The sequence below is a fragment of the Giraffa tippelskirchi genome, chromosome 1 (genome assembly GCF_054371585.1).
Source record: "Giraffa tippelskirchi isolate mGirTip1 chromosome 1, T2T-mGirTip1v1.2.pri, whole genome shotgun sequence".
Taxonomy (NCBI): domain Eukaryota; kingdom Metazoa; phylum Chordata; class Mammalia; order Artiodactyla; family Giraffidae; genus Giraffa; species Giraffa tippelskirchi.
In genome coordinates, this window is record NC_137275.1 from 164,526,426 (window position 1) to 164,545,760 (window position 19,335).

The 19,335-nt window shown below is 35.4% G+C and overlaps 1 protein-coding gene across 11 annotated transcripts in view; it reads right to left on the minus strand.

Moving 5' to 3' along the window:
• Positions 1–19,335, minus strand: part of PTAR1 (protein prenyltransferase alpha subunit repeat containing 1) — a 42,657-nt gene that overhangs the window by 16,606 nt on the left and 6,716 nt on the right. For 4 of the 11 annotated variants that reach the window (XM_081504487.1, XM_081504446.1, XM_081504437.1 and 1 more), the window contains exons 2-5: positions 18,569–18,738; positions 7,767–7,833; positions 5,889–5,944; positions 147–251 (exon numbers count right to left, since the gene is read on the minus strand). In XM_081504487.1, coding sequence (XP_081360613.1) covers positions 147–251; positions 5,889–5,944; positions 7,767–7,817 — 212 coding nt within the window. In that variant the 5' untranslated portion in view covers positions 7,818–7,833; positions 18,569–18,738. The remainder of the gene's footprint in view (positions 1–146; positions 252–5,888; positions 5,945–7,766; positions 7,834–18,568; positions 18,739–19,335) is intronic. The other 7 variants (XM_081504417.1, XM_081504408.1, XM_081504403.1 and 4 more) reach the window with 4 other exon arrangements.

A 19,335-nucleotide genomic window follows, 5' to 3' on the forward strand; every position in this document is an offset into this window, starting at 1 on the left:
AGTAGAAAGTGATGGCATCTAGGCTTGAATGTAGATATAATTTGACTTTAGAATTCAGTAATCAGTATGTGACCTGCTTTACATTCTGTTTTTTTTCCTTCAGCCATTCTAAGCCCTAAGAATTCTGTGGTGTAAATTAACCACACCTGTGAATCCATGTTTCTGGACTCTTCGGAAACTTAGTTAAGGCCAGTTTTCCCAGATGTAAGTCCTTAATTGGATTTAAAGTACCTGAGAGGATCAGCTCTTTTCTGTAAAAGAAAAATAAAAAGAACTATTACTTTATCTTTCTACACAAACAAACTGCATGACTATTAATATAACCTCATTGTGAAGCAAATTTCCAAGAATTAAAAAAATAAAACTCTCTTAAATGTTACACATAGTAATCAAGAATGTATTCTCATAATCTTGAAATAAATTAAAAAACAGAAACGGAAGCTCTTAAATCAGCAGTGGAACTTTAGTTGTCTATTTGGTAGAGGGCAAAGGAGTTTTCTGGCTTGTATCATTTCCAAAACTTATAAGGCCTGACATCAGTATATGTAGGGCAGATCCAATACTAATCAAGAATTACTCTAGCTTCCTAAGTAGGACTCGATATGGTCTAGTTTATTACCAAAATAACACATACAACAACAAACACATTGGATTGAGATGTAAGGGGAAAAAAATCATTCATTCAATAGCCATCCTAACAAACTCAGTTTATTTTTGAATTTTTCCCTTCCACCTTTCCTCATGCATCTATATTTTAACATGTAATTTTATATACTGCTCTTATATCTTGAGAATTATTTCCACAGTTCTTTATAATCTTTAAAATAAACATTTTAAATGGTCACATAGTTTTTGTTCAATAGCTATCTGATAATTTAACAACCCTTCCCCCTATAATTAGACATTTCAAGTTGCTTTCTTTTTGCTATTCTAAAGGCATTCTGAAACAAAAACCTCCGTGCTTATAACTTCGTTTGTACTACTACTTAGGATAAGCTTCCAAAAGACATTATCAGGAGAAGTACTTGAATGGCTCCTGATACACTAGACTATTCCTTTTTGAAATATCAACAGAAGTAAGAGGAATATGAGCTTTTTGTTATTTTAAAACTGTTCAAAGCTTCAGTGCAATTATAAAGTATGTCATGCAAGAGAGCTTCACCTATTTCTCAGGTTAATATAAGTTTAGATTGAATTTCTCAGCTAAGTATTTGATAATAAGCTCTGATATTACTGATTACACTCTGATTTTTCAATTTACCTATTGTTTTATAATAAAATTTGGTCATTTGCTAGTTTTTATTAATCTTAAAATGTCCTTCCTGTGGTTAGGGCTCATCATTTATTTTAGAGATGTTAATCTCAACAAAGCCAGAGCCCAGACCATATATCTCACCTACTTAGATGGACTTAGTTCCTAAATATCACAATACATTTCCTTCCCAACAGATTCTTATTTGATAAGGAAAAGAACTTCCTTTTTAATGAAAATACTAAATAATGATAATAAATACTTGCATTTTACAATCAATTTTATTTCAGGTCAGTAATTTAACTCTGTAAAATAGTTTGAAGTGATACCAAGGTTTATGGCTACTTTAAAAAATGATTAATGATTTATTGACTATTATTTCTTTCAATGTACAGGAAATCTATGTCATCAAAGGAATATTTATCACAACAGCCAGTTACTTTTATAGTTCTAGATCCTTTTTCTTTTGAAATATGTAATGTTTTATTCAAAGGCAAAATACTATTTTATGTAACTTAAACTCTTCAATATTTTGTAGGAGCACTGTTTCTCAAAATAGGGTCCCTAACTGCAATATCATTATTATTTGGAACTTAAGCCTCACCCCAGGCACACTGAATCAAAAAGTCCAGTGGGGCAAAGCAATGTGTTTTAACCAGTCCTCCAGGGCACACAAGAGTTTAAAAACCACTACTGTACACAATTTACTATATTAAGCCAAATTCCCATTTACTAAATTTAAACCTCTCCTTACTTATAACTGCCTACCTATATTCCCATATATTTCTATGTGTGTATGTGTTAGTCACTCAATCATGTCTGACCCTGTGACTCCATGGAATTCTCCAGGCAAGAATACTGGAGTGGGTAGCCATTCCCTTCTCCAGGGGATCTTCCCAACCAAGGGATTGAACCTGGGTCTCCTGTATTGCAGGCAGATTCTTTACCATCTGAGCTACCAGAGAAGCCCATATGTATCTACACATAAGAGGAAATAAAATTATCTTCAGAAAAGAGGAAGTTACCCTACAACTGAATCTTTATAAAGTTTCTTAAATAAGGGCCATCTCTTAATCTCTTTATTTTGAACAACAAAGTTATACTTGTAAAGATATCTTAGTCTGAAACAACCTCAATCAATGGTATAGATGGATGCTTAAAAAGACTGCCTGGTAGAATCATTAAAAAAGGAAGCAAAATTTTACCATCAATTTAAGAAATATTCCTAGGAGAAGGACTGAACATTGTAGGTGCTGGATCGTTAAAAACAAGTTTTTAAAAGATGACATGAAAAAGAAATATTGTAATTGGTTTAAGTTATAGCTATCAGCAATCACATAACCTAGAGATCCAGCAAAAAAACACCTACTTTAATGTATTCAAGTAGGAATATAGCTTGAGATAAAATTTCCAGTCACATGTGAATTTGGAAAGTGTTGTATCTGGAACTACTTAAATGTAAGTAAACACAATATGCTCTGCAAAACTGTGCTGTGTTGTGCTTAGTTGCTCAGTTGTGTCCAATTCTTTGTGACCCCATGGACTATAGCCCCCCAGTCTTCTGTCTGTGGGGATTCTCCAGGCAAGACTACTGGAGTGCATTACTATGCCCTCCTCCAGGGGATCTTCCCAACCTAGGGATCAAACCTAGGTCTCCTGCATTGAAGGTGGATTCTTTACCATCTGAGCCACCAGGGAAGCCCAGAAAACTGTGCTAGATAACTCAAAAAAATAGTTCTCGTGATGACAAAGTCACTGATGTTAATAAGCCATGTGAGAAGCTTGAATTAAACTGCCTAATGAGATATGTAAATAGGAAAATGAAGAATTTATAAATTAAAATATTTCATGGTAGCATGATAAATGTGTATAATCAAATTGAAAAATTAAATATCCTAAGAAGTTAGTTATTTCATGTACTTACATCTTAAAGTTTACAAATTGTTATTAGCATATTTCTGCAAAGTTTTTCTTATTTTATAAAGTTTTTATATTTTCTCTCCCTTCTCAAACTATTAGGGGTTCTCTCTGCTGTCACTCTAATCAAAATTTGTTGGAAACCAGGGGCCATGTGTATTATGTCCATGGCTAAATCTCCACTGGTTAGCCCAGTACTTGGTATACAGGAAATATTGACTAAACATATGCCACCTTTTTTTTCACTCTTTAATCTTAAGTTATTCTGTGTGAAATAATAATGATGATAATAATAAAAGTCATCCTCATAAAAACCACCACTTATTGAACACTTCTCCTGAATCAGGCACAGTGTTAAGTGACTTACATATATTTTTTACTTTAATTCTCACAAAAATCCCGTATTATGTTAAATAATATGAAATTGCCAACTTCAGTTTTTCTAAAAAATAAACCTTTTATTTAGAATTGCTTTAAATTTGTAGAGAAGTTTTTAAGAATGATAAAGAGAATTTCTGTATGTCCTGTACCCAGTTTCTATTGTTAACATTTTATATTATTATGGTACAACTGTCACAAATGATGAACCGTCACTGATAGATTAGTATTGGAAGTCCATACTTTAATCAGAATTGCTTCATTTTTACCAAATGTCCTTTTTTTTTTATTCCAGGGTCCTATTAGGATATTACATTACATTTGGTTGTTATATCTCTGTAGGCTCCTCTTGGTCCCTTAGATACACCTTGTTTTTGATGGCCTTGACAATTTTGAAGAATACTGATCAGGTATTTTATATATTTTTTTCAGGATTAGACTACGGTTATGGGTTTTGAGGGGACCACAGAGGTAAAGTGCTATCTTCATCATATTGTATCAGGGGTATATAATATCAGCATGACTTGTCACTGTTGATGTTGACCTTGAATATCTGGCTTAGGTAGTATATGCTCGATTTTTCCACTCTACTTTTTGGGAAAAGGTTACACTTTAAGGAATAGGGAGATATGCTCCATTTCCTTGAGGGAAGTTATCTAGATAAATTATTTGGAATTCTTCAGTACCAAAGAGTTGTCCATTGTCTCTGTTTATTCAAGCATTTATTTATATCAGCATGGACTTATGGATATTGATTTGATACTTTGTAAAAATCCATTATTACATTATTTTATTGCTCAAATTGTTTCAGCTTTGGCCAGCGAAAGCACTGCCTTACTTTCTGGCTCTCTCAAGATGTTCCAGATTCATCTGGTACATTTCCTGACCTGGTCCTAGAAGCAGTCAGTCCTCCAAGAAGCCCAGTTCCTTTTATTAGAGAATGGTGTTAGAAACCAGTATCTGGACATTTGGACTTCATCATTTCTGACCTACAAAAGGATGATTTCATATGGTGCAGCCCAAAGTTACCTCAGTTTTACAGATAAGGAAACTGAAGCTGGGGGAGACTCAGTAACCTGCTCAAGGTCTCCAAGTTGCAAGTGTCTGAACAAAACATCAAATCTGCACAAAGCTACCAATTTAAATAGGCTGAGGAAAGACTATCAATCATTGGAGCCTGGACACCAGCTCTTCTATTGCTCAAGGATGTTTTGCTTACTCTATGTTCATAGACTGAAGGAAAAATAGGATATTATTATGAAGTCAACCTCTTTCGTCAACTAATTCACCAATTTTCAAAGCAAATTCAAAGCGAAAAAAAAAGTACTAGTCATTTTTTTTCCCTAGCACCAGGCAGATTTTTAAACTAAATGCATCATATACTGTAATTACAGATCAGCTCAAAAACTTATTCTTGCCTGTATTTTTTTCCCTAAGACTGCAACAACTACTGCAATCTTTTGGCTGTTTATAAAACATAGCTAAAAATCATTCAATGCTTCCCAAAGTTACGTCAGAAGAAATGTACCAACAATCAGACATAAAATGTTGAGTATTTGATTTGTGAGACCTTATAGGGTTAGATCAGTTTCCTTTAAAAGTTGTTCGTTTTTTGCTCAAAATGTACTCATGATTCTATGTCTTTGTACGTCAATCTTGCTAATATAAATTAAAATTTACTAGAAGACATATCTACAATGGATTTTTTTAAAAATCAAGATTTCTTTCCTACTCATCTAGCACAAAACTTACTAAATCACCTTATTAGAAAAGCTTCAAGATGAACAGATATTAACATCATTAAAGATAGATTTATGGACCAACTTCCCTTCATAAGACTAAACCACACACAATCAAAACATAGACCAAAAGAATCATACAAAAAAAAAAACAAAACCTTATGCAGATCTTTTATTTCAAAGATATGAAAACTAAAACTCCTGAGAAGTTAAAAGTCTTGTCAAAAGTCAACTGCTAGTTAACTGATGAACTAGGACTAAGATCCATATATCTTAAGAACTAGGTTCTTCACCACTAAACTGCCCTAATACAATGAATTATGCATTTGTGTATATATATTATGCTAATAAAAATCCTTTTTTGTGGGAGGATTTTCGATTCCTCTGTAATGATGAGGAATATGTGAACATAAAAATGGTACTTCCACTTCTCTATTGCACTCATTCTTTTTCACTGAATTTAATTATTTTCAGTGCCAAGTCTGCAAACTGAGTATCTGTTATATACCGGGCACTGGAGTGTTAGATGCTAGGGAAATAAGAAAAAAAAGAAGACATCGTCTCCACCCTGAAGAAAACTCTCAGTTTTAAGTTTATAGTACCTTCCTAAAAGTCTCCTTTGTTGATTCTTCCTCATCTCGCAAACTCTAGAACAGGGCTGTCCAACAGAAATATAATGTGAGTCATACATGTAAGCCATACATGTGATTTAAAATTTTCTAACAGCTACATTAAAAATAAGTATAAAGTAAAATTTTATTTAATCAACACATTTAAAATATTATAATTTCAACATGTAATCAATATAAAATTATTAATAAGAAAGATATTTTACTTTGGGGGGTTACTTAGTCTTCAAAATCGGATGTGTAGTTTATACTTACAGCACTTCTCAATGGAGACTAGTCATATCTCAAACGCTCAATAGCCACACATGGCTAGAGGCTACTATACTGAACTGTGTTGCTCTAGAAACCTGTAGTGTCCCAGTGTTTAGTCTTTGGACTGGTTCTTTTCCAATATCTATACCCACTACTGGTATCTCAAACAATCTCAAGGCTTTAACTATGATACATTTTCCAGTGATTCCCAAATTATATGTGGCCTAGAACTCTCACCTGAAATTTACAGTCACACATAGCTACTTGAACACAAACCTAACATGTCCCAAACTGAACTTCTAGCTTCCAACCAGCACACCCCCCTCTGCTCTTCTCCCAAACATTCCCATTCCACTAAATAGCCACTTCAACCTTTCAGTTGCTCAGACCAAAAACCAGAGTCAAGATTGACCCTCTTCATTCTCTCACACTAAATGTATCATCTGTGTCTAGGACCTAGCATATAGTAGTTAATCAATAAATATTTGATGAACAAATGTTGTCAAGTATTGAGATGAGATAACGGACAAAGTTGTAGTACGGTCCCTGGAATAGAGTAGCCACTCTATAGTAAACATTTGGTCTACTCCCTAACCACTTGGAGTTTCCCATAAAAGAAAATGAGAATTCTAAAATTTGTAAATTTTTAAAACCTTCTAACACATTATCCTTGCTTACTCTTTAAATATCTGATTTTTAATTATTCAAAAGAAAATTTTTTAAAAATTAAGAGGTTACCTAAATTTAATAAAACCAGCTACAAATATAAAATTCGGTAGGTATTATAAAACACTAACTTGGAATTAAAATTCACAGAAAATTAAAGCATTCTTTAAGTCATCTTTAAAGATAAAGAGCTATAATCTACAGCTCTTTCCTACAAGAAAATTCTAAATGAATTCACAATGTTCAACAGGACTTTATTTTTATTTATCTATAATATGTATCCTGCTTTCTTGTAAGAAAACTTGTGTTAGTCTAAACAACCACCAATTTTTAAAAACCATACACACTGTTTAACTGAAAATTTTAAAAAATAAACCTGGTCTGAATTTTAATATTTCTATAAAGTATTCTGTGTTTAAAGCTACAACAATCAGAATTAAAGAACCTAAGACACTCATAAAATATGCTCCCTCTCCAAAATACTGAGTGGAGAGACTTCAAATGATCTGCCCACAGGGGGCACAATGTGACTAACCTAACAGTTTGTGACCTTTAAAGCTTACCTTTACACATTTCATTGCACTGCTGTGCTTCTCAAATATACTAACCAACACTTTATAATCCAAACAATTATGCTGATTCCCTCTACCCCCACTAAAAAAAAGGAAGTTAAAAGCATGTATCAAGTGGTATACTGTAATTCAACATGAAAATTTATATTTTCATGAATTTGAGGGAGAATAGACATAAACATGCAAAAAGGAGCAAAGTGTGTATTAGAATTGTCATGGAGATAGTATAAAGAAGAAATAAGTGTAAGATGCCATGAATATGTGATTTATATTTCACTTTTCAAAAAGCTAACAATTCCTGTTCTTATATGTCTTCAGAAGTTTCAACAGTTTCATTTTATCACTGATGAGAATGACGTACCTTACATTCCACGCAGTGGTAAAGTCTGGATTTAGAAGTAGCAGGGTGCATGTGACATCTATCAATTCTAAAATAAAGAGAAACCATATTAAAAACAAATAGTCCTATCCCTGAAGGTGTGGCTTCTCTTTTCTCTTTTAAAGTCCTCTTTATTTTATATATATATACATATATATCTCACATTATACTAATATTTCATGTCACAGTAATTTTAATGATAACCTTTTTCTAAGCTGTCAGAGATATGAAGATTAGCCTCAGGTACAAAGATATGAAGATTTTCTTCTACTTATAATAAGTGTAACTTTTTAAAAGTTAACACTGAAACAACTTTACAATATGTCTACAAAGAATAATCAAACTAACTTATTCATTCTGTTAGTTTTGGGCACAAAAAAAGAAACAATTTCTATACCACTATTCATTTAATTTAACAAATATTTCAAGAATTAACTCTGTGCAAATTTTTAAAAGGGAAAAATAATCACATATAATTCAACTTAGTTAACAGTTCATTTACATTCCCCTGCAAAATTATTCTTTTTTACACACATTTTTATACAGTTATAGCAATGGTAAATCCACAATTTGTTCTACATCTTTCACTCAACGTTATTACTTATGCATTCTCCTATATTGCTACAGTATACATTTTTAACTGCATAACAATTCTTTTATCATTTATCTTATTCTTTAGGCTGCTTCCTGTTTTCTTTTTACTTTTATGGATAGTATTACCACAAACATTTTAAGCACACTTTTTGTCTCACCGATTCGTTTCTTTGGATATATTTCCAGGAGTAGAACTGCTATGTCGAACAATATAAATATCAATATGGCTCCTAATAAGCATTTCCAAACTGTCCTCCAAATGAACTATATCTATTTATATCGCCAAGAGTAACATTAGTATACCTAAGTCCCTATGACTTTGATTTATACAATTATATTTTAGGAAATGAATGTGACAGGTAAAAAAAACTATACTTTGTTTTTGTTTTAATCTAATCTTTAATTATAATTATTAATATGAACATCTTTTCATTTTGTTTACTATTTTCTATTTTCATTGTGTAAATAGTCTATTCATATTCATTATGTGTCTATCATGATCTTAAATAACCTTCATAAGCCTATATTTAATAACACAAAGTCAGTAATATTTAGACATATCATCTTCTTCTTAGTAAAATTGAAAAAGAGAATTTTAGGATAAGATGATCAAGCTAGGCATAATACTAAATACAATAACCTCTAGCAAGCTCATATTAAATGCTAAGTAAATAAAATAATAAAAATTGTTATAATTATTTAAATTATTGTATACCAAGTAAAGTATTATTTTATTTATATTATTTCATTTAATTCTCAAAATCATAATCCAAGATACCTTTATTTCATCTTACAGATAGGGAAACTGACATTTAGAGAGTTTAAGCAATTTCCCCAGAGTCACCCAATTAGTATGTGGCAATGTCTGTATCTGACTGCTTTTAATACCTGCAACTGAAATGTTTGTCTACAATAAATAATCAGGACATTCTCAATGTTTGAATAAAAGAGAAACTTCTAAAAATCTAAGAGTAAATACACATAAACACATTCTTATTGTCATTTTAAAATATTTTAGTGAACACTAAAATCAATTATTCTATTCTCAATCACCTTAGTAAAAGATTAACATTTATTGTTAGCAATGTGGGAGACCTGGGTTCGATCCCTAGGTTGGGAAGATCCCCTGGAGAAGGGAAAGGCTACTCACTCCAGTATTCTGGCTTGGAGAATTCTATGAACTACAGTCCATGGGGTCACAAAGAGTTGGACACGACTGAGCACTTTCACAATGTACTATAACACTTAATAAAGGAGCAACAAAAGGTAGGATTAGCACACATTTACTTTTGACCTTTACCTTCCTCATTATAAGTATCATGGAATGTCTATACTACATACTTACTATATAACATCAATGTATATACTATATAATGTCAATATGTCCATAAAAATAATCTAATAAAATTCTTCCTTCTTTCACTTTTAGGCACTAATTTAGTATTTACCAGGGAAATTAAATACAATTTTCTATACCATTATTCCTTTAATTCCAAAATAGTCCAGGTATTAATTTTGTGCAGAGATTCAACTGGGCCACAGGACTGAGAAGAGAATGGATATTATGAGAAATGGAAGACCTGATCTTGCCTTATAGAAGGCTAACCTTTAGCTGGAGAGAACGTGTAAACAGTTAGAAGGCAAACTAAAATAACTGTGAAATAGAAACATATACCACATTGTGAGGACCACCAAAGCAGCCGCAATTAATTCTCACTGGAGTACCCAGGAAAGACTATAAATGAGTCAAGACAGTAAAGGGCACTGCAGACTGTGCTTTGAAAAAGTATGAGCAAAGGTAAAGAGAGACCTTTACACACAGAGTGCTCTTAAAAGATATGGGTTCCACATGGTGACTAAAGCTCACAATGCTGGAGAAATATACCTGGAAACTAGAATCTGGTCCAGATCTCCTTATCAGCCTGGTGTTCCATTACTTTCCCTTCGTGTGCTATGCTCCAAACCCCTTCATTCCCTAAACGTACCACCCACCTGCCTACCTTTTCTTCTTTGGCTATTAACTCAGATTTATCTGCTTGCTATGCTCTCTGCCAAAAATGTCCTCCTATCCCTGAACTTAAAGAAAAAAAAAAAGTACCTTTCTTTATAAAGGCCTTCCTCAGACTTCTCTAGTGGCACAGTGGGTAAGAATCTGTCTGCCAATGCAAACGACATGGGTTCGATTTCTAGTCCGGAAAGATTCCACATGCCGTGGAGCAACAAAGCCCGTGTGCCAAAACCACTGAACCCTCAAGCCACAACTTCTGAAGCCTGGATGCCTAGACCCTGTGCTCTGCAACTAGAGAAAGCCTACCCACACAAAGCAACGAAGACCCAGCACAGCCAAAAATAAATAAAAATTATTTTTTTAAAAAAAGAAGCCTTCCTGACCTACTCGGCTGAAAGCAATCTTTCATCTCTATGTTCTGTGTATATCTTACCTGGTGGTTTAGTTACTAAGTCGTGTCCAACTCTTGCAGCCCCGTGGACTATAGCCCGCCAGGCTCCTCTGTCCATGGGATTCTCCAGGCAAGAATACTGGAGTGGGTTGCCATTTCCTTCTCCATATCTTACCTAGCTAACCTCGTATAAATATTGTTCTCTTAATGAGGCTATACATTTTTTGGATGCAGGTCCTCTTTAATACATCTTCAAATTACCTATTCAATCATCAAAGATGAAAAAAAATATGGTCTCTGCCCAAAAGAAATTCCATGTCTGCCCACAGCAAAGGCCTTAAAGCCATTCCACCTGGGTTCAAATCTCAACTTCTCTACTTACTGCCCATGTAACTTAATGTCTTTGAATTTCAGTTTTCTTATCTGTGAAATGGGGATCATAACATTAACCTTAGTGTTGTAAGCAATGAGATTCATCTCATATCTCCAGATTAGCTTGACACACAGTTTGACTCAATAAATATCTGTTCAACTAATCACCATTGCTACCTACAAAGAAATGAGTATTTTCAACATCAATTAATCAAAGAAGTAAAAAGAAAAAAAAAAAATGAGGCAGTTGTTCTCACGATGAAATAGTCTAAATTTCTAAACTTGTATGATAAGCAATAACAACCACTTGGTTATTAATTGACTATATGAAAGTGTTTGTACATGATGGGAAGGACTCTGGAATTTTTTTTCAAGTCCACAGTTTTTCAAAATCTACTACACTACCCCAGATAATATGATAAACTGGTATTTAGTTTATTTAGTTTCTGGGACTCTCCTTTTCTGCATTAAAAAATATGTGTACGTGATCAATCGTAGTTGCTATTTGTTCATACTTCTAATGCAACTCTCTCCCTCACCCATAAATGAAGATGAGTTCATCCTCAAGATACTTCCCATAGCAGCACAGGCAAAAACTAACACAGAAAATACCCACGTCCCCACTTTTCAATTTGCGGCTGTATGGAGAGAGAGGAAGGCTAACCAAAGTAACATTTCCTTAATTGGAGGGCAACAGCAGCTGCTGGGTTCAGAGCCCAGGTCTACTAGTAGCTGGGAAGTTCCTAGGCACATCACTTAATCTTCCTGTGCCTTAGTGCTCTCCTCGTATATAAAACTGAGCTAATAATAGTGCTATCCCATGGAGGTATTAGATGATTCATGCCCATGAAGTGCTAGAGCAGTACCTGACACAGGGAAAGCACTCAATGATAACTCCTGTTACAAAGCCTGTATCTAGCCCAGTTATAAATGACATTGGGATGGGATGCCACCAGAGGGACAAAAAGAATCTCTTGAGCTGGCTGAGCAGTGAATGCTGAGCACTCTCTCAAACCGCCACCCCACTGCCCCAATTCTCTAAACATACTTATTCTCTAAATACAATACAAACTTCTAACCCTTCCTGATTTAGGACTCAAGTTCAGATGGGACTGCTTTTAGAAAGCATTCCAGTCAGATCCAAGAGGTGTGGGTGAAATATTGATAGAATATCTGAAATGGAAAAGGGCCAAGGAAGGAGAAATAACTAGGTTATAAATACTGGACATAATTAAGAATCCTTCCTGTATTACATGTATTTTTCTACTGGCTCTGGATAAATGAGAGAAAGGAAACCCGTGTTTCTTGAGTCTATGGCATGCCGATCTCTGTGCTGGGTGCTTTAATTCACATGTGATTCTTACAACAACTGCCTAAGATCTGTTAGAATTCTCTTCTTTTGGTGTGGAAATAGGAGGTTAAGTAATTTGCCTAAAGTCACTGCTAAATGACTTCAGTGTGCTAATAAATTGAGTCTAAATCCAGATATGTTTTCTTGTAAAGAAGATGCTCTTTCCAACCTAGCACACTGTCTACCATTACTTTGCTGTCTTCCAGTAAGGGCTGAACCAAAGATCTAAAGATAAACACATAAAAATCAACAGCTGACTCTATATTTCATCAATTATATACCATTTCTTTGTGGTTTTACCAAGATGTGAGCTACTGATATCCCTACTGTCCCTTGAAATTAAACAGATCTCTCTCTAAACACCAGAACATACACCAGCAAATAACTATTCCGTGTTACACTCACTCCAATGTATGACTGGCTCATCATCACATCACAAGGAGAAAATTGATTCGGGTACAGTATACATAGGAAAAGAAGTAGCTAAATTTCACCTGTAACAAGAATATGCAAGGATGCTATAAAACAATCAGCGAAAAATCAATATGCTTTCTTGGCTTCAATGCATTCTAGAAATGGCCCAAGGTGAGCAGTCACCTGGTATGGATGGATCACTGGGTTTGACAACTGTTTCTGAGAGAGATACGTTTTCATGCATCTAAAAATAAATCCAAGGTCAACTTGGACTGATTAATCTTTCCTCTAAAATACATGCAGGTTACCACAACAAGAGAGGCTTGAGGTAAGGTTATGTGGTAAATACCAGAAAGACTCTTTTATTATTATAGAATACAGTCACTGAATCAATACCCAGACTAAGCTAAAACCTCTTGCTTGTCAAATTCTTGTTATTTATCTGACAAATGTCTACTGAACACATTAACAATGCTAAATAAATAAAGACAAGCCATAACCCTTCTTTCTAACAAACTTACAACCTAGCTGGGAAAAACATTGTTTAAATAACCAACTACAATAAAGTGTGACACATTCTACTACGAATTCCTTATGAATAAGGACTCCCACAGGAGTGCAGAGGAGTAATTATTGCTTCCTGGAGTAGTCAAGATGCTTCACATGTGTGTGTATTAGCAAACACAACAATAATAACAACATTAGACCTGAACCTGACCTTTGCAAAGGCATGGAGTTAAGGCAGTGGTACATAGCAAAGTCCAAGTGTTTGGTATGGCTGGAATGTATACCAAATAGCTGCAAACTCAAATGTTTCCAGGGTTCAAATAAATGGCAAAAAAGAGGCAAAGCAAATCTAGTAAGTAGTAATGATACTGCCTCAGTGTCTGAAGGACATGGGAGGTTGTGGTCAACTGGAACAGGCTTGTCTAATCAAGAAAAGCAGAAGCTATGATGCCGACAAAGGTCCATATAGTCAAGGCTGTGGTCTTCCCAGTGGTCACATACAGTTGTGAGAGCTGGACCATAAAGAAAGCAGAGTGCTGAAGAATTGATGCCTTTGAACTGTGGTGCTGGAGAAGACTCCTGAGAGCCCCTTGGACAGCAAGGAGATCAAACCAGTCAATCTTAAGGAAAACAAACCCTTCCAAGGAGTGTTGGAAGGACTGATGCTGAAACTGAAACTCCAGTATTTTGGTCATCTGGTTGAAACAGCTGACTCATTGGAAAAGTCCCTGATGCTGTGAAAGACTGAAGGCTGAAGGAAAAGAGGGAGTGAGAGGAGATGGCTGGATGGCATCACCAATGCAATGGACATGAACTTGGGCAAACTTCAGGAGATGGTGAGGGACAGGGAGGCCTGGCATGCTGCAGTCCATGGGCTTGCAAAGAGTCGGACACGACTGGGTGAATGAACAACAACAAATGATTCCCAACCAACCACTGCCATGCAGTAATGGACACACCCAACGCTTCTGATGTTTCAAATGAAGACAGAAATTCAGATTTCCATTTGAATTTTAAAAGTTCAGCAGAATTTAGAATGTTTATCCAATTAATTTTTAAAAATTTAACAACATTATATAAGCTGAAATTAAATAAACATGTGGGCTGGCTTCAGCCTGGAGGGTTGAGAGTCTACAACCTCTGATGCTGACTATAAAGTAGAGGAAAAAGCTGGGGATGTAGCCTACAGACAGTTCGTGAAGGCCCTTGAATACTATGCCACAGAGAATGACTCAACCTTAACCCTGTAGACATCAAGAAATAAGAAGATAGATATTTCAGTAAAGAATCTTTCAAACTGTGTTTCTAAGAAGTGTTGTTTAAAATGACTCATTAGTGGATTGAAGAGATTAAAGAGAGACTAAAAATGGGGTAGACGAGGGCTCTGAGATGATAATATTTGTCCAGATGAGAAATAAGTGAAGGGATGAAACCTGTGCTCTGTGACAACCTATAGGGGTGGAATGGGGTGGGAGGTAGGTTCAAGAGAGAGGAGACATATGTATACCTATGGCTGATTTATGTTGATATATAGCAGACACCAACACAATACTGTAAAGCAATTATCCTTCAATTAAAAATAAATAAATTGAAAAAAAAAAAAGAAGTGAAGGGTTAAGAGAGAGCTCAGTGATGAACTGACAGTGGGTGTTGTGAGAAAGAGGAAAGAGCAAAAGAAGACGACAGAAGGGGTGACTTGGGGATCGAGTATGGGACTACCCAGTCAGAACTCCAACGCTATGGACTGCTCCCCTGCTTTCTGTTTCTGTCATGGATTTTTCATAAATTAGAATTGCAGTATCTCACCTCTCCCAAACCAAACATGGCTATTACTGCAGCAGACTTTTAAAAAATATTAGTTTCTAAGTTATTAATCAGGGAGGCTGTGATGGTTAGTTTCGGTTAAACTATGGTTAAATGTGACTGGGGTGGACAGATTAAACATTATTAAACATGATTTCTGAATACATCAGTGTGAGGGTGTTTCTAGATGAGATTAACATTTGAATCTGCAGACTCAGTAGACAGCCCTCCCACTGTGGATGAACATCAATCTGTTGAGGTTTCTGAATAGAACAAAAGCAGGAAAACAGAATTCAGGCCTGTTTTGCTTCCTCTCTGTCTGCTTGAGATAGGACACCTCATTTTATCTTCTCCAGCTTTCAGACTGAGATTTAAACCATTGGATTCCCTGCTTCTCAGTCCTTCAGACTCAAGGAATTAAATCACCAGCTTTTCTGGGTCTCTAGCTTGCAGAAAGCTGAGTGTGGGACTTCTCAGCCTCCATAAACATGTGAGCCAATTTATCACAACGAATCTTGTCTTTTGTACATATAAAACTTTACATATATGTAAAAATTTTTCTATTAGTTGTTGCTATGGAGAATCCTGACTAATACAGATGATTTCCAAACAACTAAGGAATTCAGCACATTAATGAGAATATGAATTCAGTTTGGATAAAAGGAAAAACTTATGTCTCCAGAATAAAGGTCACCTGCAGTTAAAGATTACATTCTTAGGGGAATGCCTAGGATTTTGGCATGATCAATCACACAGACACTGACATTTCTGAAATTGTTTTTAAATTGTCAGCTTTCTTCACGTGGCTCTTAAACATGTATTTCTACAAAAAGTTTTAAAAGTATAGCATCTTCATGAAGCAACTGCTTTTTCCTAATACTTTTAACTTTTTTCCTTAGTAAAATTCACTACAGTGTTCTTCAGTTCCCAAGTTTAGCAGAGTATTCCTACATTATGTCAGTTTGCATTTTCAGGTATCTTTTCTGGTCAATCAGAAACTCACTTCCATATTTTTCCCAATAAAATATACAACCTAAGTAGTATATGACACCTCACTGAACCATGCTGTCCCTGCTCCCCAAAAAGTGAAATTGAAAACTACTTCCATAAGGATACAGGTTAGGATAAAATCAAGTTGCTCCTGTATACAACCCACAGTTGCATCAGAATTCAAAGCTTAGATGTCAGCTACTTATGTGAGTGAGCTTAACCATTTGATCTTCTATCTGGGTCGATCAAGATAAAATTACACGATGAGATGATTTAGCAAAGCCTACAGCTCATTGCCCAGGAAGACAAGAAACAGAGAAATAGAGACAAGAACTTGGAAGACTACAGGAAGAAGGCAAGTTTGGCTAGCACACATCAACAAGCAAAAGCTAATGATCTGAAACAATAGCCTTTGACACTAAAAATTCAGACTGTTTCTTCTACACAGGATCATCATTTGTCTTCCCCACACAGAATTAGTTATGTATTGGCTCAATTATACATTTCTGTGTGCCAGAATATACACAATATAGCTCTGTTAGGCAAAATAATAATAGTAACTTCATGGATTCACATGGTGCTACTTTGCAACTTAATGTCACTGAAAATTACAATAGGGTAATGGAGAATGAAAGGGGATCTAACAACAGATCAATGTCTTACCTTTAAGTTTATGCCTAACCTATGCCTTTAAATTTTTGCCATAAACTTAATAAACTTAGACATGGTCTTATAATTAATAAATAAATATCAGTGGACTAATTGATTGAAACACAGGAAATAGAAACTATTTCACATTAAATCTTCAAATCAGATTCTTTTTTCTACTGGTCTAAACAGGGAAAAGTGCTATTAACCTGTAATGACAATACATTAAGGACAATGCCAGAAGGAACACAAGGAAATCAATATGTCACTTTTGGCAACACTATTCTCTACAAAGAGATTGTTTTTCACTCAACTGGAAGCTTTCTGAGTAAAGGAAACACGTATTATGCATCTTTTTATCCTCCACAGTACTTAGAGCAGCTTCTGGTATGAGTAGGCCCGTAGTAATGGCTACTGAACTTATAATTAAAATTCTCTAAGAAACACAGTTCTTATTCAAAATTAGCCACCAGGCATACCGAGATATTTAAGGTACTGGTGTATGTGGGAAGGGAAAGGAGCTTTATGGAAATCGTCAAGAACATGATCTTGGATGCTGCTGCTGCTGCTGCTAAGTTGCTTCAGTCGTGTCCAACTCTGTGTGACCCCATAGACAGCAGCCCACCAGGCTCGCCTGTCCCTGGGATTCTCCAGGCAAGAACACTGGAGTGGGTTGCCATTTCCTTCTCCAATGCATGAAAGTGAAAAGTGAAAGTGAAGTCGCACAGTCGTGTCTGACCCTTAGCGACCCCATGGACTGCAGCCTACCAGGCTCCTCCGTCCATGGGATTTTCCAGGCAAGAGTAGTGGAGTGGGGTGCCATTGCCTTCTCCGGATCTTGGATGAGTCTTCTCCAAAAAAGTGAGAACTCAGGTCTCTCTTTTACCTAAAATATAAACAAAATTTGTGTACATGGAGGCTTAGCAGCCCCCAGAGAAGGAAATGGCACCCCACTCTAGTATTCTTGCCTGGAGAATCCCATGGACAGAGGAGCCTGATGGGCTACAGTTCATGGGGTCGCAGAGTCAGACACGACTGAAGTGACTTATCAGACACAGGGGGAAAACAAGGAAAAGACACCAGGTGGGATGAACAGTGATTGTCTGATGCAGCAAAGAAATTCCTCTGCAGAGAAGCAGAAGAAAGGAAGGCCGGGATGGTTTTCTTTTGCTCATTTCAGCACAGAACAGGACATAGAGGGCCAGAGCTTAACTGGGATCACAGTACAACAGTACCACCATAAACCACTGAGCTGCTTTACAGTATTATCACCACCATCAAACCTTGGTTATCTCATATGAACTAAATGAATTCTATTGCTCATAACTTACTTAAGGATTAGAAATCAAAGAAACAGAGCTTGTAGGGACTAGAGTCCACTTCACAAATTTTCAAACCTTTTTTAGTCATAAGATATTTTCTTTGAATACCTTACAAATGACTCTAGTACATTAAAAAAAAAAATCAGAAGTAGGGAACCTGGCACCATGGTTGAAGCACCTTCCAGAAAATCACAATGGATGCAAAATTAGAAAATCAGTGGTGAGTCCAAACTCATTTGACAAGAGAAGTTAAAAGCCTGCCCAGTCAATGAATGAAAAAGCCAGAACTAGAATCCAGGAATGTCAACATCACAGAGGGTTCTTCCTACTATACTTCATGCTGCTTCTGAAAGATCAAAGAAAAAGGACAGTCTCCATACTTACCATCTTTGTTCAGCCACTGCTTTCTCGTTCTGTACAAAAGGAGCTTGTTGTGGACATACGGTAAAAGGAACTTGACACACCAGCTCTCCACACCAAGTTTGTTTTCAACCAGGACTATGGGACTCCGATTATACCTAGCTTCAGGACATGGGATCAGGCCAATTTCATCTCTTAATATGTAAAACATAAAAAGAATTAAAGGTAAGAATACTAGCTTTAAAAAATTTTTCAAATCCTACAGAGTATTAAAAAACTGCACAATTTCCTTTTCTTATAAATATTCAGCTAACCCACTGCATTGGTAGAATTTAAAAGTTTTCTAATACTGACAACAATATGGAAAAAATAGTATTTGTACTTGTGGTGACAGGAATGAAAGCTGGTCTAATCTTTGAATAGGGAATTGAAAATGTCTGTCAATTTTTTAAGTACATATGCACTTTAACAAAGCAATTCTATCAGTCAGAAATTATCCTATGCCAAGATATAGGAATTCATTGTATATTCATGGCAACATTGCAATAAAACTGTTAGTACTCTAAATGTGTATCAAACAATATAAGACTGGTAAAATAAATGTGGGCCATCCATGTGATACAGCTGTTAAAAAAAAAAAAAAGGTAAATCTGCATATGTTGGTTCAGAAAGGGTGCCAAGATATATGAAACAAAAAAACCAAAATGCCAAACACAGTGTACAGCACAAAGCCCTTTTAAAAAGATACAGAGTTTCATTAAAAAATTTCCTTTGTATAATCTTTTAAAAAG